We start from the raw sequence: 22,580 nt of genomic DNA, 5'->3' as shown, positions 1-22,580 counted from the left end.
AGTCACCTGCAGAGCGACCAACCGAATCTACTCAGTCCAGTTCAGCCGTAGCCCCCCGTCATCGTGAAGATGCAGCCTGCGTCGAGTCGAGCTTCCAGATTCGAAGATGAAAGTACAATATCGTCTTCGCCAAAGCTGACGAACGCATTGGCGGTCGTTGAAGTCAGCGAGTAGTCGGTGCAAAAGGATGTTAATCCCTCTGTATCTTGGAGTCGTGCTCAGTAAGATGCAGATTGGAAAACGAGTGACATTAATGAGATAGGCTACGTCCTGATTCACAACTGATTCATTAGTGTGCTCTCCTGGTGATCTTCTTCAACTTGTGCTGTATCCACCCGCATCCATCATTATGTGCACTTGTATGGGTAATTTTATGATCGATACCACATGATATCGAGCTTGGGATCTTGTTGGCGCTCCCAAGTTATTAATACGCAACCCAATCGCAATCAGTTGACCGAGAACATCCGAGCGTTTGGATAATGCAACTAGCTAATCTGTAGAGCTGATGCAGCTACTGATACTCCCCCTCAAGGTGCATAACCCACTAGCCCGCACATCTTGGTCAGTTTCACAAAATGTGGCGTGGTCAGCACCTTGGCGAAGAAGCCAGCTTACTGAGATTTGGATGGTGTTCGCTGAACCTCGATGACTTCACGAGTGACTTGATCCCGGATACAATGGAGTCGTAAGTCGATGATTTTTGCTCTGGATATACAACCTTGGTTTGTAGCAATATAAAGCACAGCCTTGTTGTCCACGTAGACAGTTGAGTATGGAAGTATCTGAAATCCCATATCGGCAAGTAAGTGCAGTAGCCAAATAATATCCTTGGTGGCAAGAGCCAATGCCGTATACTCTGCTTCTGCAGTAAACAATGTGACGGCAGATTTCTTCTTCGATTTGAAGACAATTGGGCCGCCACTGATCTTGATCAATACACCGGAGGTTGAACGACATGGTGCGGTGACTCTTTCCCAGTTTGCGTCACTGAAGCCCACAATTGTAACTATTGCTTGGCTTGTTCGCCGAAATCTCAGTCCCATTGAATGGTGTCTTTTACGTATCGGAGCACTCAAGTACCTGCTTGCCAGTGAACTTTATGGTGATTCTCCAGAAATGTAGACAGGAGACTGGTTGAAATACAGATTTCTGGGCAAGTGCCAATAGCGACGTAGAGTAGTGATCCAATTAGTTCACGATATGGCTTGTTTAACATTTCCAAACCGCTATGCCTCTCTGAATGAAATTCGTGACCAGGAACATTTGGTTTCTAACTGCATGTGCCTCCAATTAGTCAAAATTCTTCAGCTGTTGATAAACTGTGTCTGCTTGAAAACGAGGTGACCTTATTGACGATTGTACTGTACATTTATCCCAAGGATAAACCTCGTGTCGCCAAGTGCTTTCACCTTGTAGTGCTCAGCCAGGGCATTATCCACATTAGTTGCTTCTCCTGCGTCTGCTCTAGTGTTGTAATTCACAGAAAAATCGTTCGTGCGGCTTCCACGCAGCAACCCACCAATTCGCCGTACCAGGTCGGCGTTGTTGGGTTTGTGCAAGGCTCTTTGGTTCCCTTTGCGGTTCGGCCCATCCGAGTATAGTTGAGATTCCGCTCTCGCTAACTACAAAGCTTCAAACAGCTCCAGAAACTCACCAGAGCGGGGCAACTTCCGTTCCTCAAACTCTGTGACCCCCGCCAAAGGATGAACTTCGGCACGCGAGCGCTTTTACAGGTCACCAAACTCTGAATACACTCAGCTAAGAGATTGCGGTGTCCTGGGTTGTGCAGACCTACCGACTCGTTGATTCAACGAGATTTCCCTTCTCGGGTAGCGAGATGTGCCCACCCCGGGTCGACATTGATCTCGTGGCACTATCTGCCGATTCTCCTACAAGTTATGCCTCTCGGGGAACGACGGCAGACATAATCCAGCCCACGCAGGAACTTACCGGAAACTGTACGCTGTTCTTGGACTTAAAAGATTCTGCTCTGTTTTGTTATCTTTGTGTCTTCGGGGAGTCCTTTTGGGCTCTCCCCTTTGGTCTGCTATCAATCATATACAAATACCTAGTGAAATGGAGTCGTTATAGATCTCCCTGTGACTCTTCGCTCAGCTTCCTAATTGATCCTCGCCGAGTCGGGTCGCTATGGATCTCCGCCGACCCTTCGCTAGGATCCCTGATTCATCCTCTCCATCTTGGAATAGCTCGCAAATAACATACACTCGCTGAGTTCTGCCGGTGAGTCTTCGATTAGTGCGCACTCCAGTTAGGTGCGATGTACCCAACTGTCCCAAACAAGGTGGACCACCAAAAATATGAATTTCCCTACACCAGGCTGGTAAGTGTTTCGACCATCACTCTGATCTCCAACTTTCTAACGGTGAGAGCTTCGTTCAGTACCTCGCCCACGCGGTTTGATGGGCACGTCGAGCTGCTCGTCATCTTCCTCCGGCGACTAGGTATGCTCTGCTGCTCCTCATATTGCTTGTCCTTGTCAGTACCCAGCTGTTGTTTCACCCTTACGCGCCTGGTAATCTCTATTCGACTCGTCGCGCTCGCCGCCGTTTCAGCTGAGGTGTCGTCCATATCAAATTTCTAGACCGTCGTCAGACCTCGTTCCCACCGTGCCCGGGCCGTGTGAGTCTCCTTTGACCCTCGATTGGTTACCGCCATGCACAACAAGGCAAAGTTATCCATGTAGTCCTCTGACGGCTCTGCTTGAGGTCGTCAAACATTGTGGAATTGCCGAGTCATGACGGGTCTTCGGCTGCGCCTCTCGTTCGACTCCAATTGCATTGCTGGAGGTTTCAGCGGTGTCTGATAGAGCTAGAGCTCCCGTTTATTCTGCATCGTTAAGTTCATGGGATCCGCTTCTAAACTTGATTTGCATCGCTGAATCCGAGCATGATCCAGCGCTTGCTCGCGGAGCAAGAAGAGAACCAGCAGCAGCGTGGCGCTTCACTGGCTCAACTCATCTCCTATCTACTGACAAGCGTTCCTTCTCCAGACGATGCTTCGTTGCGTCAGTCAATCCTGGACGCTGATACTCCCGTCGGTATTCTATCGGTTTTGAAGCAAGGCGTAGTTCTGTTTCCTGGCGCGGTTATTGAGGTCACTGACCTTTGGACGAAGTTCTCCAAGTCCGAGCGGATCGCCGCTGCTCGCCTCAAACAGATGAAGTCTGTCATCGCTGAGTTGGCCACTTAGCACCATCGGCTGGACACGGTTATCCAAGAAGAGACGGCCGGCGTCGTTGTTGAGGACTTCAGATCTCGTCGAATCCTTCAACGCGACCATCGCCAGCTCAAAAATCAGGTCAAGGTGGACCTGCAGCTGCACGATGAGCGACCCTAAGCTGTCGAGAGGACTATTCAAGACCTTCAAACCGAGTTAGCCTCTCGAGAACGAACAATCGATCACCTCAGCCGGCAGTTAGTCGAGGCAAATACAGCGCAAATTGTTCTCCGCGGTGTGGCCACTAAGTACTTCCGTGATGCGCAAGAAGCCGCTGTGTTAACGTGTTCGAGTGGCGACTGCGCATTGGCTAATGTCGTGCGTGCCATCGCGAGGCAGGCAGAGGTGATCTTGAGCTAAAAGGCCGTGGTTCGTTACAGTGTGTTCATGACCCCCACCTGGCGGTCGCTGAACTTGTCGGGGTGGACGTACTGGGGCTGAATCGACGGGATCTCCAGATGCATTCCCCTTTGTGCCGTATCCCCGCCGAGTGCTTTCCAGAGACGATCGAACTCACCAGCTCGACAAGGCCAGTGAGACCACATTCTGCGCTCGTCCCGTTGACTCGCCGAGTGATTTTTCTTCTAGCTCGGCGAATGCGGTTCCGTCGAGCTTGGTGTTGTCGTTTCCACGCCTCCTTCGATAGATTCAGCTGCTCGTTTGAGACGATTCCGTTCCAAGCACCGCCGCTCGGTCTCCCAGTTGCGGAACACTTTGGGACCTGGATTCCACGGAGCGTCTCCGTCGATACAGGAACCCAGCTTCCCCCATAGCTGGTGGTCCTCGTCGAAGTCGCTCGATAAGTGTCTCGCGTGGGGCTTATGAACGCCCAATCCTTGGCGAAGAAGGGTTCGACCCAGCGATGACCATGCTTAGCGTAGCGATGATCGATAAATATTCCGCTTCTCTTCCGATTAGGTCGGACCAATTCGTCTTGTTACTGGTCTCAGTGGGCGTCGTTGGGTCCTTCCCCGAGCCCAGTTCAACCAGAAGTCGACGACTTCAGCAATCCTTCATCGGACTCGCTGAATACGGTCAATCCAGACATCGCCAGCGCATTGGCTGTGTTGGTGAGCTTGTCGCAAGCTCAGATTACTGTTCTCAACGGCCCCATCACTTCGCTGAGTATTATATCTACGCAACCTTTGGACTCGTCAACCAAAGCGGTTTCGCCTGCGCACTCGAGATGGGTGTGGAGGATATACTTACGTTTCGTCTTCCTCGGCGAGCGTTCCTATGAACGTGATGTCGAGCAGCACAGCGATAGTCATGCTAATCAGAAATGTGTCCGACAGTCTGAATGAGAATGTTTTTTGGGGCCAGGGCTATTTGGACCCCTCTGAACTTAGACGTTCTAAAGCTAAATGACGCAGCAATAGACATGCTACAAGGAAAGACCAAGGAATACGCGTCGGTTGATACAGTGGAAGACACACGCACAATTATCAGACACGTAAATGTTTCCGGAAGAGTATCTAAACTCACCGAGTATTTCCGGGATGTCGCCACACAAACTCCGGATCAAGGTTCGTGCTCCGATTACACTTCTCCGAAAACTTAATTGTGGGAGCGAATTATGTCGCTGAACGCGTCTTCAGGTATGCCAACATGTACGACCACTACATCGGGGCAAAAAGGCTGACAGGAATCCTCACCGGAAAAATAGTTGTCATTCCACGTATTCCGTTGGTCTCTCACAACACCGGACTCCCATTTGATCTTCGTCGACGACAATTCCCTGTGTAACTGGTCTTCACAATGGCGATTAACAAGCTCAGGGACAGATTTTGTGCGAACTCGGCGTTTATTTACCACAGTCAGTGCTTGCTCATGGTCAGCTATACGTTGCGCTATCGTGAGCTCGTCAAGGAGTCAAGTCAAGATTGCGATGGACTATAATGTACGTCGCAATGAAGGTAGGTATTGCATACTGAATGTTGTATATCGTGAAATAGTTGAGTAGGAGAGCAGAGGTTCCTCTCAATACACGCACCTCGTTGTTTTCGATGCCCTTCTATACATGATCATCCATACGAAATTAATCAGTGCACATCCCTCTGAAATCGAATCTGCCAATCCCTGGTATTACTGAGAGGAACCTCTGTACTACCAAATGGTGACAGAGTCTGCTTACCGAATTCCCTATGTCAAGAAGTACATACTATGCGAAGAGACGTGAGGTAACAAGCCAAATTGGGCCAAACAGGCGTTTTTATTGGCTAAAAACGCAGTGTATGTCTTGACATAGCGAATTCGGTACTCCATCTTGTGACATTTTTAAAAATCGCTCGTCTTTCACAAATCGCGATTTTTGCTTTCTAAGGGATGTTATCTGATCGATCCTAACAGGCACCTCTGACCCTAACAGGCACCCTCCCTACGCACACCTACGGGTGCGCTACGATCTCTGTTTGCAGGAAAGGAGGGCTCAGTCGGCTACAGCTGCTCAGTGGTGCTACAAGGCTCTGAGTGCGGAATCCCCTCATGATAAACATGGGATTTGACACCGATTTTGATTTGCAATGTACTTTTTGAGATGGTGCTGTCGTCCTTATATCACCGAGTTGGTTGGTCACCATTGCGTCGCTTGCTCGAAAGCAGAGCTGGGAACAGATCAACAGGAGCGTTTTTGTCGCCCTCCTTTCGATTGCAGCGTGCCTTGAGCCTGTACAGTTGAGAGTTTATATTTGTAGGGATAAGGCTCATCATGAGTGGAGATTCCTACCACCGATAACAATGACACCACGCAAGCTCGACGCTGAGAACGGCGAATTGCATCTTGCGAAATGACGAGACTGCCATCATCAAAATGCCTGGCGTATCTGCGGGATTTGGTGCAGAGCGCGCCAAGAGCGCTATCGCGCTAGCTGCAAATAATAAGAACAAAATGCCTGGTAAAACTTCATGTGCATGGGAACAGTGTTGTACAGGAAGAAGCGCGATTCGTGGGTGAACAGCCTGCTCAGGAAGAAATTCTTGTAGAAATTACACTTCGCCATGCTGTAAGCAGGTCTATCCAGACAAGAGATGCGTCTGAGCGACGAGCGAGAAGCACGGGAAATCATGACGGAGGCTGCTCTGTTTCCCGGCGGTTCGTTTAATGACAATGCTCTGGGATCGACTAAACTGTACTGTTCTTTGCAGTGTGCTTCGAACTACGTGAACTATTAATTAGAGCATTATAATGCAAGTACATTTAAGATGTGCTGAAATGGATGACGCTGCTCTGTAGTTGAACGTAGATCTGTAAAGCTTTGCCGCTCGCAATCAACGAGCCTCCCGTGGGTGTGTAGCATTGTACACAATTGATCGGCGCTCACCGAAAATGCCGACCGGGCATGGTCTCTGGCACATCCGGCTCGTTAGACAAGTTGTAAGACAACCAATACAACTGAACATTTGTCTCCAGTTGGCTTTGCAGACGCGCAAGCGGTTGTGGACGTTTCTGTTTGTGGGTTCAGTCACCGTAGGTCATTTACGAGTTTTCTTTCTCGTCGATAAGCTGCCCGCCGTAGAGCATTAAAGGTGACGACGCCAACTTCGACCCGTGAACAAGCCCAGCAACATGAAAATCAGTGCCCTCATTTCGCCCAGCGTCATTGAGCCTGAAATCGGCGCCACCACACCGTCAGCAGACGAATCGACTGAAGGTTCGAGTGCAGCCAGCCCGAGACCTGAGAAAGGGAAGGCGTCGAGTCTCACGGAAAAGCAAGCCCTGCGACGTGAGCAATGCCGAGCGAACCAGGCACGCTATCGCAACAAACAGCTTAGCCGCAAGCGCCAACTACACCAGCAAAACCAGCGACTTGAAGAGGAGATCCAAGGCTTGAAACTGAAGCGACGAAGCATCAAGTTCGAGCGGAAATCAAACCAAAGTCCGTGGACTATCGTCGGGGAGGTATTCCGCCTACTTGAAGACGGCTTCCGATCCCCCTGGCGATTGGCAAGCGTGGAGGAGATGATGAAGTATGCAGACACTCGACAGAGTTTGGAGTTACTGCAGAAGTCATTCGTGCACGATGTGGCAATGGGTGAACTGCGTGGTATCAACGCGCTTATGGACCAGTGGAGACGCTACTCGCTGTACTTCGAAGACACCCATCTCGAGCTCACACGAGTTGAAGCTGTGACTGCGGGCGTCGTGTCTGCCATTGCCGTACTCAGTGTGACGGTGACAGAGTTTACGCTGAGATGCGTCCTGCCTCACCTCACCAATCCAAAAAGAGGGAAATCGAAAGTGTCGTCGCTCACTAGACAGCTTTTGGGCCAACGGCTCGACTGCAATTGCTCGCTTCGCTTTCTCTTCGACGAGGCCAGTGGTCGCGTCGTACGCCTAGAGCCCAAGATCGATTTGGTTTCACCATTACTTCGGCTGCTAGGAAGTATCAAGGACGTGGCACTCGTACTCCAGCATGCACATCTTACTCCAGAGTATGTGGTTGGCGATCTACTCAACACAACACTTGAACTACATCTACACGTATAATAAAATATAATGTAAACCTCTCTAATATTAAGTTAGAGTGGTTTAGTTTTGTTCACGTTTTGCATTATCTCCAATTGACCTCCCGCTAACGATAATGAAATTGAACACCAGAAGCTTAGCACAAAAGCTTTGCATCGTCCCGGCGAGTACATTGATCACTCTCGCTATGCAATTTATTTTTGAGGACGCCCACTACCTGTAGATAAATGTAGCTGGCGGCAACGTTTATATAAAAGATGAAGACCTTATTGCTCAACTAATCCACGTCGAGATGGAGGACAAGGTTGAGTAGTAGATATCAATACCAGCCGCAATTGCAGCGGTCATGTTCATCTTGCGTCAAAACCAGTGATGGTTTGCTAGCCACCGAGTGGCTTCAAGCCCCTTTGACTAATTGTAAGCGAAATGGACAGACACATTACGCCTCCAGTTCGACATGTAGTAAAATTCACGAACATGTCTGTGGAGAACACTCCGATCGGAGACAAGCTGCTGCTTGGCTTTTGGCCGATGTATTTACCTGATCGATATAAAGAGGATCTGTGTTCTGAGGTCTATAATGCGAGGAATTTGTTAGCTGTGATGGCTTTGGGAGCCAGCATTTTATTACTGAATGGAGGCATTACAATCAAGAGTGTACCAAATCTGGGTGGTCGTGATTGGCAGTGCGCGGATATGACGCCCCCAAATTGCACCACTGACTTTTGCTGTTTGTGGTCTTGCTTTCGGTCTAATTCATCTCTAAAGCTAGCTGTAGTGCACGAAGGCCACCAACACCTCTAAAAGATACACCATTGTTTCGACCCTAAAAAATGAAGTCATATCTAAGCTTTTGATTAGTAATATTCCAGATTTTGCAACGAGAGGGTAGAGGTATACTTGGACTTTGTAAAGAGTTGGTCATTGGGAACAGCTTCCGTATCTGTCCGCGGAGTGAATCACAATTCAGGATATCACGACCTAGAGGATCATTTGCTCTTATACTTATTATTCAAATCTCACGGAGATTTCTTGCCAAATTGTCTTCCGGATTTTGGGAGGGACCCATTTTTGAGGCCGCGCTTCTTTTGGGCATTTTATAATGAAATGCGTGGTGTACACAATTTTAGATCTTTATTTTGCGGTCAATGAATACGTAGTAACGTCTTCGGTAAGAAGTATTCGCCAGCTCTGCTGGCTCAAAAGAGGTAACCTTGCTGGCTGCGAAGTTCTCGATGACGTCTATGTAGAGTTATGTGCGTTGGTGTCCACGAGAGCTATAATAGCAACATTGGAGTACCCCCGCCCACCCACACTTGGGTATCCAGTGAGAATGAACACTTCATTAGCAAGTCCGAGGCTTGATATAGTACTGCATGTATTAATAGCGCGTGGTGTTGGAAGCCAATTGCTCACACTTATATCGGTGAGCTAATCGACTCATATTCAAAATCCAAAGCAGGCGGCAGCTTTGACATCAAACACTTAAAACTCGAGCACAAGAAGCCAGTCATCGTCCACACTGCCACCCGAAGGAGGGATGAAGTCCACACCCGTGGAATTTCCACTAGCAGGAACGCTCACCGTCGAGTTGGCGTGGTACTGACCGTCGCGAGGAGAAAACCAGCGAACAGTACCCGATTGTTCAGACCCGTTGCCAAGTTTTAGGCTGAACGAGTCACCGTGGCCAGTGTAGACGTAGAAGCGGTCGCGAGTCTCGGAAGCGAGGACGGAGATGTATCGGGTGCCCTCGAACGCGTTGACAGAGATATCCTGGTAGCCGTTGGGGCTGGAGAGGAGGTGGCGAGCAGGCTCAAGCTGCTCGAGAATCTCGGTCGAGAGGTTCTGCAGCGGTTGGGTGACGTACTGGATCTGCGTCGCGCCCTCGAAGAAGACGTCCTTACGCCATGAGCCAGAGGCGTTTTGACCGGCCGAGGGGGAGTAGTAATCGCTTTCGCGCAGCAGGTCCTCCTGTGGCTCGTACATCTGCCACACGCTGTTGGCGCCGTACGTAAAGCCGGCCGCACCCCCGTAGACGCCGTGATAGAGACCCGTGCGGACCTGCGAGGCATTCCAGACGGGGAACGCCGCCTTAAAGTTGTCGTGCGCGCCTTCGTAGTGGTTCTCGAGGTCGAGCACGGGGCCGGTGAAGCCGTCGCGCATGGCAGCAATGAGCTCGTAGTTCTTGGTCGAGTCCCACGTCGTGTACGGCGTGAACCCGCCCAGAGCATCAGGTGTGGCGTGGCCCGACTGCGCCCCATTAATCGACACTCGGTGCTCCTCCTTTGGCAGCATCAGGTGAGCGTACGCCTGCGGAGTGTTCTCGGGTCTTGAGATCCAGCCAGCGGTGGGGTGGAAAAGGATCACGGGCTCGTACCCGTGCGCAGTCTCCGCGTCCTTCACTCCAGCGCGCATGCTCACCCAAATGTCCGTCGTGTCTTCAATGGGGCCCAGCAGAGTTGCAGGGTCCACGTTGGGGTCAGAGGCGTACGACACCATCGCTTTCGTGGTGTTACGAGCCCAAAGGCAGTCCGAGTCCCCGCCAAGAATCTTCGGCAGACCGGGGTAGCGGTCGCCAATGTACTTGCCCCACTCGTACGCAGTCGAGTCATTGAAAATGGACACTTCGTCGTTGTGCCAGCCACCGTTGACCCAGCGGCCCCACACAGGCACCAGAGCGATTAAAATGCCGTAGCTCGCAGCCAGATCCACCGTCCAGTCCACCAGCTCGAAGTACGCCTCGTTCGGCTGGGTCGTGTCCGAGTTGTTGTACGGCAGGTCGCCGTAGAAATTCGAGCGTGTTGTGCCGTTCAGCTCCGAGATCACGACGGTCTGCACGACGTTGTACCCTTGTTCAGCACGCGTCTTGAGGTAGAAGTCGATGGACGTCTTGTTGAGGCGGTGCGTCAGCTCCCACGCGGTGTCGGCCTGCCAGAAGAAGGGGTCTCCGGAGGTGGTCCGTGTGAGGTATCGTCCGTAGTGCGGCGCGGTGATGGCGAGGTCATGCCAGGACGGGTCGGCCGAGGCGGTAAGGCCAGTGAGCGCCGCCAGGCTAGCAATTGTAGCTTGGATCTTCATCGAAGAAGTGGATGGTGATCGCAGTCCGAGGTAAGTTGGAGAATGACATGAGATCGAGGAAACTTTTCCAGTCGTCCTCCGGCAATGACACCGCCGTGCATGGCGATTTGCTGCCCCCTACTTCATCCACGAACTTCCCGGCGTGTTGAAGTGGCAACAGCTGGACGATAAAGACGATGGCGGCGCACAGAAGCTCCAAGCGCCATCGAGATCAGGCACAGCGAGGGAATCAAATGGAATTTCAACTCCTGCACCAGCAATTGCGTTAAGAAGTGATCACGCTCACGCCGCTAATACATGTCCAATACCAAGCAGGGCCGACTGCACATCAAAATTGTTCTTTACACGTACTGGGAACGTTGACAGACTCCGACGGGTCATTCTATCCTAGCATACACAAGCTAAGCGTGTCGAGACCTAGCATTATCCAGTCCTCGCATTCTAGAACTCCACCACCAGAAGCCAATCGTTGTCGATGCCACCGGTCTATTGAGGGTATGGAGGGTTACCGGTTTGGTATCGGTTGTTGACCGTGAACCGGTTAACCCGAACCGGTCCAATCCGAACCCACGCCGATTACGCCACCGACGATTACGCCACTGTCGATTACGCCACCTGTGGGTACAAGATTGTAGGTACAAGATGGGCTTCGACGTGGCGCTCTCTCATTGGCTGAAGTAACTCAGTATCCAGTAAAGAATCAAGTAGTGTGTATCCAGTAGGTCTAGAGTAGCGAAGAAGGCTAGCGAGCTAAAGACCTCAATCAATCACTTTCGAATCTTCGTTCTACCCCTCAAGTGGTTTCCAGTCTCCGCTCCGGTCTCGCCCAGAGTGCTGCCCTCCCTCCGCTCCGTCAAGCTTCGGTGTCAAGATCCATACCTTCCATCAGGTTATGAGCCCAAGCACCATGTCCTCTGCCCACGACGCCTCCACCAAGGTCTCCATCGACAAGTTCAACGGAGACAACTACGCGACGTGGAACCGCTACATGCGTGGCGTGTTCCTGACCAAGTCGGTGTGGCATGTCGTGAACCGAGAGACGACGCCGAGCTTCACGGACTCGCGGCCCAAGGACGAGTACGTCAAGTCGAGCAACATCGCGTTCGGACTGATGTTGCTCCACATGGACGCGGACTACCACCATGTGGTCGACGACTGCGAGGAAGCGTGGGTTGCGTGGACGCGCCTGAAGACGCTGTACGGTGGTTCGCAGAAGGCTGGTCGCATCTACCTGAAGCGCCAACTCTTCAGCATGGAGATGTCGGAAGGCGGGAACGTGTTGCATCACTGCAACGAGGTCCTCAACATCAGCGCCAAGCTCAGCAGCATCGGCGCCAAGATGGAGGACGAGGACGTGGCGATCTGCCTGTTGCGCAGTCTCCCCAAGAGCTACGAGAACGTCGTGCTGAACTTGGAGATGAGCAGCGCTGAGCTGCGATCGCAAGACGTCGTGAAGGTGCTGACGAATGAGCACATCAAGCGGCAAGGCGAGAAGACGGCGACGGTGAAGACGGAGGACGCGGCCAAGGCGTTCAACACCGACCGAGAGTCTCGCCAGTGCACGTACTGCGGGAAATTGGGGCACACGATCGACAAGTGCTGGACCAAGCAGAAGGACGAGAATCGAGGCCCAAGACGCGGCGGCAATGGCAATGGCCGTGGACGCGGGGCCAACAATGCCCAGTGGAGGAACGACGACGCCAGCTACGACTACGGCTACGGCTATGATCGAGTGGCGTTCGCGGCCTCACTGGAGTGTGGCATTTCGACGGGCAAGGATATGCTCGGTATGTGGGCGGTCGACAGCGGCGCAACGCACCACATCTGCAACGACAAGGCCAAGTTCGCCCATTTGATTGAGCGAAACGAGGGCGAACTTTCGGTGGCCGACGGCAACAAGGCGGTCATCATGGGTGTGGGGACCATCGTGGAACGAGTGGTTCTGCCCAACGGCGACGAGCGCGACATCGAGATCAAGAACGCGCTGTACGTGCCGAGCATGAGCAAGAATCTGCTCTCCGTGCCACAGATCAACAAGAGTGGTCTGTTCCAAGTCGTGTTCGACGGCGCCCAGATGCGCGTTGCGCACAAGGCCTCCAAGCAAGTGGTGGCGGCGGCGAACCTCGTGGATGGCCTCTACTGGCTCCAGACGCCTCAGCGAGCGGCGAATGCGGCGACCAGTGGGAAGACGGTCGACCTGCACGCGCGTATGGGTCACGCTCCGGTGGAGGTGCTTCGCAAGATGGTCGACAACGACATGATCAAGGACGCGAAGGCACCTTCCAAGTCGAGTGGACCAAGCGTGTGTCGCGGCTGTCAGCAAGGGAAAATGGTCCAGAAGCCGTTCCCAAGCAACCGGGACAAGCGTCGCTACGACACGTTCGAGCTGCTCCACTTCGACATCTGCGGCCCCATGGAAGAAGAGTCACTGGGTGGCAGCAAGTATCTGCTGCTGATCGTGGACGAAGCCAGCGGATGCATGAAGGGGTTCTGCCTGCGTGCCAAGTCGGAGAGCGAAGACTGCATCAAGACGTACGTCACGAAGGTGCAGACGCAGTTCGGCAAGAAGGTCAAGTTTGTGCGGCACGACGGAGCTCGTGAGTTCGCGACCAACTCGCTCAAGGCCTTCTACGAAGTCGAAGGCATCGAGCAGCAAACCACGGTTCCGTACGCGCACCAGACCAACGGCACGGCAGAACGCGCCATCCGGACTATCGTCACGATCGGCCGCAGCATGCTGCATCACGCCAAGTTGGACAAGTGTTTCTGGGCTGAGGCGGCCATGACGGCCATCTACGTGAAGAACCGCCTGCCGTCACCCAAGGTGGAGCACAAGACTCCATTCGAGATCGTGTACAAGTCCAAGCCAAGTGTGAAGCACATGCGTGTGTTCGGATGCCAGACGTACATCCTGACGCCGAAGGAAAAGCGGCGCAAGTGGGACCCCAAGGCTCGCGCCGGGTTGTTCCTCGGCTACGAAGAAGTGTCCAAGGCGTATCGACTTTATGACATCGAGGCGGGGCAGGTGGTTGTCAGTCGCGATGTCAACTTCGATGAGTCGGCCTTTGGACTTTCGACGCATACTTCGGATGAAGACGTCGATGATGCTGCGCTGGACCTGGACGCGCTGGACCTGGACGACACCGATGGACCGCGCCTAACGAGCTTCAAGCAGGCGGGGAAGCGCAAGAGCCGACCGAGTGGCGACGACGACACTGCCAGAAGATCGCGCCCCGTTCGCCACCGAGCTGGCTTAGAAGAAGCAAGTGCGCCGGACGTATTCTCGTCGCGCCGAGCTGAACCCGACGAAGAAGAAAAGTCTGGGGACCAAGATGAAGACGACGACTCGACGCCTCCAGTGTTTTGGCGTGCCAGTGCCAACGCTGTGGAAGCAGCAGCCGATCTATCGGAGCCGACGACGTTCCAAGAGGCTGTGAACGGTCCGGATCAAGTGCACTGGCGCAAGGCGATCCGCGCGGAGCTCAAGTCGATGCGACTGCGTGGTGTGTTTCGAGCTGCCAAGTTGCCCAGCGGCCAGCGCGCCATCGGCACCAAGTGGGTGTTCAAGATCAAGCGCAAAGCGGACGGCTCGATCGAGAAGTACAAGGCGCGCCTCGTGGCCAAGGGCTTCAAGCAGAAGTACGGCATCGACTACACGGAGACGTTCTCGCCCGTGGTCAAGTACGTGACGCTGCGCATGATCATCGCGATCGCCAAGTACTTCGGCTGGCCTCTCGACCAACTCGACGTCGTGACAGCGTTCCTGTACGGGGTCATGAAGGAGGTGGTGTTCTGCGTGGTTCCCGAAGGCGTCGAACTGGATGGTGGCTTCGACTGCCTGGAACTGGTGAAGGCCATCTACGGTCTCAAGCAAGCTTCGCGCGTGTGGAACGAGACCTTCGACGAGTTCATGTGCTCTATCGGCTTCCAAGTGTCGGCCTTCGATCCGTGCCTCTACATCAAGGTGGTGGACGGTCACTGCGTGCTCGTGCTGGTGTACGTGGACGACGTGCTGATTACCGGGAGTTCGCCCGAGCTGATCTCGCGCACGAAGACGGAGCTGAAGACGCGCTTCGAGATGACCGACAGCGGCAAGTGCGCGTTTGTTCTTGGGATCGAGCTGGTGGACGGCCCGGACGGCAGCGTGACCATGTGCCAGCGTCGCTACGTGGACGACATCCTGAAACGCTTCGCCATGGACGAGTGCAAGGCTGTGGTGAGTCCGGTGGACATGAGCACTCGACTGGTTCCAAGCGACGCGGCGACCAAGGTGAACGCTCCGTTTCGCGAAGCTGTTGGTGCGCTGATGCACCTGATGACCGCCACGCGCCCGGACATCGCGTACGCCGTTGGCTATGTGTCGCGTTTCATGGAGAACCCCCAAGAGGAACACTGGGTTGCGGTCAAGCGCATCTTTCGCTACCTGCAAGGCACCAAGACGCATGGCATCTGCTTCAAGCCGGGCGACAAGATCGACTTTCGTGGCTACTCGGACGCGGACTGGGCCGGCGACCTCGCCGACCGCAAGTCCACTTCAGGCTACACGTTCATGCTGATGAGTGCGCCTGTGAGCTGGGGAAGCAAGAAGCAGTCAAGCGTGTCGCTGTCTACGAGCGAAGCGGAGTACATCGCGCTCAGTCTGGCTATCCAAGAGGGCAAGTGGATCCATCGCCTGCTGTGCGAGATTCTGGCGGCTGCCAACGAGACGGGACCCGAGCTCATGATCCGTGAAGACAACCAGTCGTGCATCAAGATGACCAAGAACCCGGTGAACCACGGCCGCGCCAAGCACATCGACATCAAGTACCACCACATCCGCGACGAAGTGAAACGCGGTGAAGTGAAGCTCGAGTATTGCGAGACTTCTGTGATGCTGGCGGACATCATGACGAAGGCGCTTGCGGGACCACGCCACACGGAGCTGACGGCGGCTCTCGGCATTCATGGGACTTCGCATTGAGGGGGCGTATTGAGGGTATGGAGGGTTACCGGTTTGGTATCGGTTGTTGACCGTGAACCGGTTAACCCGAACCGGTCCAATCCGAACCCACGCCGATTACGCCACCGACGATTACGCCACTGTCGATTACGCCACCTGTGGGTACAAGATTGTAGGTACAAGATGGGCTTCGACGTGGCGCTCTCTCATTGGCTGAAGTAACTCAGTATCCAGTAAAGAATCAAGTAGTGTGTATCCAGTAGGTCTAGAGTAGCGAAGAAGGCTAGCGAGCTAAAGACCTCAATCAATCACTTTCGAATCTTCGTTCTACCCCTCAAGTGGTTTCCAGTCTCCGCTCCGGTCTCGCCCAGAGTGCTGCCCTCCCTCCGCTCCGTCAAGCTTCGGTGTCAAGATCCATACCTTCCATCACGGTCGACGGAGGAGTGAAGTCCACGCGAGTTCCGTTGCCACTGGCAGGGACGCTCACCGTCGAACTCGCGTAGTACTGACCGTCACGAGGAGAGAACCAGGTCGCGCTGCCCGAACGGCTATTGCCAGATCCGTTCTCAAGCTGCAGACTGAACGTGTCGCCGTGGCCCGTGTAGACGTAGTAGCGGTCACGGTCCTTCGACGCGAGGATGGAGATGTATCTGGTGCCCTCGTACGTGTTGACGGACTTGCCAGTGTGGTTGCTGGGACTGGACAGTAGTTCGCGAGCAGGTTCGAGCTGTTCGAGTGTAGCAGTGGAGAGGCTGCTGAGTGGTTTGGTGACGTATTGGATCTGCGTAGCACCTTCGAAGAAGATGTCCTTGCGCCACGAGCCCGACGTGTTCTGGTTGATCTGGGCGGCGTAGTAGTCGCTGTCGCGCAGCAGGTCGGAGCGGGGCTCGTACATTTGCCACACGCTGTTGGCACCGTACGTGAAGCCGGTAGATCCTTCGTAGACGCCGTGGTACAGACCTGTGCGGATGTGGGAAGCGTTCCAAATGAGGCGCGTCAGGTCGAAGCTGTCGTGGGCCCCCTCATAGTGGTTCTCGAGGTCGAGCACAGGGCCAGTGAACTTGTCACGCATCTTGGCGATGTTTTCGTAGTTCTTAGTCGAGTCCCAGCCACCGAGAGGCGTGAACTTGTACGTCGGGTCGGGCAAAGCATGGCCCGACTGCACCGCGTCGATAGACACGCGGTCTTCTTCGTTCGGCAGCATGGCGTGGCCGTACGGCTCAGGCGTGACCTCGGGCTTGACGATCCAGCTATTCGTAGGGTGGTAGAGCACCACGGCTTCGTAGCCTTGAGAGGTTTCAGCGTCCTTCAGACCCCGACGCATGCTCGCCCATACAGCGGACGTATCCTCGACAGGCGCAAGTAGAGCCGGGAGGTCCTGGTCCGGGTCTTCCCCATATGCAGCCTGGACCTCAGATATGTTCCACGACCACAGCGCGTTCGAGTCGCCGCCCAGGATCTTCGGCAGACCAGGGTACCGATCGCCAATGAACTTTCCCCATTCATATGCGTTTGACTCATTGAAAATGCGCTCCGTGCTGTGCCAGCCGCCGTTGACGTACATGCCCCACGTCGGCACCAGAGCGATTAAAATGCCGTAGCTAGCAGCCAGATCCACCGTCCAGTCCACCAGCTCGAAGTACGCCTCGTTCGGCTTGGACGGATCCGAGTTGTTGAACGGCAGGTCGCCGTAGAAATTGGGGCTGGTCGTGCCGTTCAGCTCCGAGATCACGACGGTCTGCACGACGTTGTACCCTTGTTCAGCACGCGTCTTGAGGTAGAAGTCGATGGACGTCTTGTTGAGGCGGTGCGTCAGCTCCCACGCGGTGTCGGCTTGCCAGAAGAAGGGTTCCTCGGAGGCCGTGCGATAGAGGTATCGTCCGTAGTGCGGGGCGGAGATGGCGAGGTCATGCCATGACGGGTCTGCAGCCGAGGTGGTGGAGGCGAGGCCGGCAAGGGAGAGGACGCCAGCGAGAGCTGCTTGGACCTTCATTAGTGATGTTTTGGGCAATGGTGTCTCGGTTACTTCTCTTGGTGTGTTACAGTCAAAGCAAATTGGCGAATGGTGTCAATTGTCTGCGGATCTAGAGGTGATTGCCCCTATCGGAGAGAGACCGGATTGATACGCTTGAACGAAGTCTAGTGGTGACTACCGTTAATAACACACTTCAGTACGCATGTCATGGTGCAGTAAGCACACGATATCAAAAGGCATACGGATCCTGGAGTTTCACGAGTCTGCGCAGATTACGAGCACAAGCCGTAGATGGTTGGGTTACACCAATAACATCGCAGGATCCGACACCTCAATCGGAATCGATCGAAGGACGCTCGCAATCGTTGGCCCTTCTCGGCAGCTACACCTGCTGCTGAGTGCAACAAAAACTGTTCACAGCTTGGTGATGATCGAGGGCATAACGCAAAATGTGAAACTAACTTGAGGTGCTCAAAGGCCGTACATGTGCAACTGTAAATACTGTACATCATTTGATTCGTACGTGTAGACGCTACTAGCGAGAAAATTTATGTTGACTGCCCAACTGACTCATTTTGATATGGGGCAGTCAAACTCTTGTTCTGGCCAACTGTAAATTGTTCGGACTTAAGTAGCCGCTACCTTTATACGGATAGGTTAGAGTGGTAGATTTTCAAGTGAAAAACTTTGAGCATAATGCAAGCAGGTCAAAGCCATCATGTACACATAGTTGAGCCAGCATTTCCCCGTCAACTAGGCACACAGCTATCGAGTTGATTGATAAACGCAGACACAAAATTGAGGGTTTCGCACTTAGAACTCCACCACCAGAAGCCAATCGTTGTCGATGCCACCGGTCGACGGAGGAGTGAAGTCCACGCGAGTTCCGTTGCCACTGGCAGGGACGCTCACCGTCGAACTCGCGTAGTACTGACCGTCACGAGGAGAGAACCAGGTCGCGCTGCCCGAACGACTATTGCCAGATCCGTTCTCAAGCTGCAGACTGAACGTGTCGCCGTGGCCCGTGTAGACGTAGTAGCGGTCACGGTCCTTCGACGCGAGGATGGAGATGTATCTGGTGCCCTCGTACGTGTTGACGGACTTGCCAGTGTGGTTGCTGGGACTGGACAGTAGTTCGCGAGCAGGTTCGAGCTGTTCGAGTGTAGCGGTGGAGAGGCTGCTGAGTGGTTTGGTGACGTATTGGATCTGCGTAGCACCTTCGAAGAAGATGTCCTTGCGCCACGAGCCCGACGTGTTCTGGTTGATCTGGGCGGCGTAGTAGTCACTGTCGCGCAGCAGGTCGGAGCGGGGCTCGTACATTTGCCACACGCTGTTGGCACCGTACGTGAAACCCGTTGCGCCACCGTAGACACCGTGATAGAGGCCCGTGCGGATGTGGGAAGCGTTCCAGTAGGGACGTTCCAAGTTGAAGTTGTAGTGAGCTCCCTCGTAGTGATTCTCGAGATCGAGCACAGGGCCAGTGAACTCGTCACGCATCTTGGCGATGTTTTCGTAGTTCTTAGTCGAGTCCCAGCCACCGAGAGGCGTGAACTTGTACGTCGGGTCGGGCAAAGCATGGCCCGACTGCACCGCGTCGATAGACACGCGGTCTTCTTCGTTCGGCAGCATGGCGTGGCCGTACGGCTCAGGCGTGACCTCGGGCTTGACGATCCAGCTATTCGTAGGGTGGTAGAGCACCACGGCTTCGTAGCCTTGAGAGGTTTCAGCGTCCTTCAGACCCCGACGCATGCTCGCCCATACAGCGGACGTATCCTCGACAGGCGCAAGTAGAGCCGGGAGGTCCTGGTCCGGGTCTTCCCCATATGCAGCCTGAACAGCGGACATGTTCCACGACCACAGCGCGTTCGAGTCGCCGCCCAGGATCTTCGGCAGACCAGGGTACCGATCGCCAATGAACTTTCCCCATTCATATGCGTTCGACTCGTTGAAAATGCGCTCCGTGCTGTGCCAGCCGCCGTTGACGTACATGCCCCACGTCGGCACCAGAGCGATTAAAATGCCGTAGCTAGCAGCCAGATCCACCGTCCAGTCCACCAGCTCGAAGTACGCCTCGTTCGGCTTGGACGGATCCGAGTTGTTGAACGGCAGGTCGCCGTAGAAATTGGAGCGCGTCGTGCCGTTCAGCTCCGAGATCACGACGGTCTGCACGACGTTGTACCCTTGTTCAGCACGCGTCTTGAGGTAGAAGTCGATGGACGTCTTGTTGAGGCGGTGCGTCAGCTCCCACGCGGTGTCGGCTTGCCAGAAGAAGGGTTCCTCGGAGGCCGTGCGATAGAGGTATCGTCCGTAGTGTGGGGCGGAGATGGCGAGGTCGTGCCATGACGGGTCTGCAGCCACGGACGTGAAGGCAAGACTTGTCAGGGCTAGTAGGCCTATAAACGTGGATGGGATCTTCATGTGTGTTGCTTGAAACAACGAGGTGGTGAAGGGGAGGACTTGATGCGTTGATGTCAATGGAAATTGATGAATGACTAATTCATGCCAGGCTGTACGAAAAGAGTTCCCGTAGGGTCCAGACACGATGGCCAAGTAGTGAAATCTCCAGCGTACACTGTACGCTTTTGTGGTAACAATGCCTATCAATGAGTGAGTCAATCGAGATTGCGAGCGTTGAAGCGGACATGTCAATCAAACGCATAGCTCGCAGGCGGTTGCTCGCAATCGCCACTAGATTTGTTCCTGGCGGTGTTGAAGCTGTACTCGAATTCCGGTAGTCGGATAACGAAAACCGTGAAACCTCAACTTGAAGACAAGAGGTTTCCACTGTACAAGGTGTATTATGATCCTTAATACATATACATGTGTACCCACCGCTTACCTGGCACAAAACGCTACAGCAAAGTTCCAACTCTACGGAAGTTAGCTTAACACTACCGTAAGAACCACAAGAATTAATCCAGAACACATCAACACTTTTTTAGGCCATTGCCAACAATTAAAACTCAAGCACAAGAAGCCAATCGTCGTCAACGCTGCCACTCGAAGGAGGAGTGAAGTCCACGCGCGTGCCGTTACCGCTCTCGGGGACGCTCACCGTCGCGTTGGCGTAGTACTGGCCGTCACGAGGGGAGAACCAGCGGGCACTGCCCGAGCGAGCACCTGAACCATTGTCAAGCTGCAGACTGAATGCGTCACCATGGCCGGCGTACACGTAGTATCGGTCGCGCGTATTCGATGCGAGGACCGAGATGTATCGCGTGCCCTCGTACGTGTTGGCCGACTTCCCGGTGTGGTCGCTGGTGCTGGCCAGGAGTTCACGTGCCGGCTCAAGCTGCTCCAGTGAGCTGATACTGAGGTTCTGCAGCGGCTTGGTGACGTACTGGATCTGCGTGGCGCCCTCAAAGTAAATGTCCTTGCGCCACGAGCCGGTCGCATTCTGGTTGATCTGGGGGTCGTAGTAAACGGCATCGCTAACCAGGTCGGAGCGGGGCTCGTACATCTGCCACACGCTGTTGGCTCCGTAGGTGAAGCCGGCCGAGCCTCCGTAGACGCCGTGGTACAGACCCGTACGCACCTCCGAAGCGTTCCAGATGGGGCGCGTCAGGCTGAAACTGTCGTGGGCGCCCTCGTAGTGGTTCTCGAGATCGAGAACGGGACCAGTGAACTTGTCGAGCATCTCGGCGATGTTCTCGTAGTTTTTGGTCGAGTCCCAGCCAACCGCGGGGGTGAACGTGGACGCCGGGTTTGGCGTGGCGTGGCCGGACTGCACCGCATCGATGGACACTCGATCCTCCTCATCCTGCAGCATGTTGTGGCCGTAAGCCAGCGGCGTGACTTGGGGCTTGACGATCCAGCCACCCGCCGGGTGGTACAAAACCACCGATTCGTAGCCTTGCGCACTCTCAGACTCCTTGAGACCGGCACGCATGCTAGCCCAGACGGGGGACGTGTCCTCAATGGGTGCCAACAAGGACGGCAGGTCCTGGTCTGGGTCCTCCGCCCACGCCGCCTGAACCGCGGACATGTTCCACGACCACAGGACGTTGGAGTCGCCGCCCAGGATTTTGGGTAGACCAGGGTACCGGCTTCCAATGTACTGGCCCCACTCGTTCGCGTTCGACTCGTTGAAGATGGGGGTCGTACTGTGCCAGCCGCCGTTGACGTACATGCCCCACGTCGGCACCAGAGCGATCAGAATGCCGTAGCTCGCAGCCAGATCCACCGTCCAGTCCACCAGCTCGAAGTACGCTTCGTTCGGCTGTGTTGGGTCCGAGTTGTTGAACGGCAGGTCGCCATAGAAATTGGAGCGCGTCGTACCATCAAGCTCCGACACGAGGACAGTCTGAACGACGTTGTAACCCTGCTCGGCACGGGTCTTGAGGTAGAAGTCGATGGACGTCTTGTTGAGACGGTGAACCAGTTCCCACGCAGTGTCGGCTTGCCAGAAGAAAGGCTCGTTGGACGCGGTTCGGGTGAGGTAGCGTCCGTATCGTGGGGCGGTGATGGCGAGGTCGTGCCAGGAAGGGTCCGTCGAAGCGGCAGGAGCGAGTCCAGCCAGTGAAACGAGGCCGGCGAGAAGGACTTGGATCTTCATCACTACTGCGTTGCCAGGGGGAAGTGGCCAGTGCCAAGATGATGCGAGTGCTGTCCGATGCAAATCCGAGAATGAAATTGGGATTGGAAGCGTTCCTCTCGTCGTGGATCAAGGCGAGCAAGTTGATTGTATGCATCGTTGAGTTTAAATGGAACAGTCCGAAAGCGTTGTCGGGCCTCTGCTACTTGTACTTGTACTATCTGTCAGTATTGAAGCAGGCATACTGATACCTGGACGGCACTTGAAGACCGAGCAGCGTAACACCTTGACTCAACTCAAATGTCCGGCGGGTCCCGATCTTTGAAGAGCCCGCGGTCATTGAAGCTCC

The 22,580-nt window shown here is 54.3% G+C and overlaps 2 protein-coding genes across 2 annotated transcripts; one reads left to right on the top strand and one right to left on the bottom strand.

Annotated features, from left to right (window-relative positions):
- Nucleotides 1-6,805: 6,805 nt before the first annotated feature.
- Nucleotides 6,806-7,726, top strand: KRP23_9590 (bZIP transcription factor 1; the record flags this gene model as incomplete). The annotated part of the gene is made up of 1 exon (XM_067895163.1): nt 6,806-7,726. The coding sequence occupies one exon, from the start codon at nt 6,806-6,808 to the stop codon at nt 7,724-7,726; it is 921 nt and encodes a 306-aa protein (XP_067742775.1).
- An 8,992-nt stretch (nt 7,727-16,718) lies between these two features.
- Nucleotides 16,719-17,715, bottom strand: KRP23_9589 (uncharacterized protein; the record flags this gene model as incomplete). Its single annotated transcript, XM_067895162.1, has 2 exons — nt 16,719-16,729; nt 16,791-17,715. 2 exons carry the CDS (start codon nt 17,713-17,715, stop codon nt 16,719-16,721), a joined length of 936 nt encoding a protein of 311 aa, XP_067742774.1.
- Nucleotides 17,716-22,580: the final 4,865 nt, after the last annotated feature.

Source organism: Phytophthora ramorum, assembly GCF_020800215.1.
Source record: "Phytophthora ramorum isolate Pr-102 chromosome Unknown Phyram_PR-102_s0008, whole genome shotgun sequence".
In the NCBI taxonomy this organism is placed as follows: Eukaryota; Oomycota; class Peronosporomycetes; order Peronosporales; family Peronosporaceae; genus Phytophthora; species Phytophthora ramorum.
Note: the sequence above shows the minus strand (reverse complement) of the source record. Positions and strands in the feature narration are given on the sequence as shown.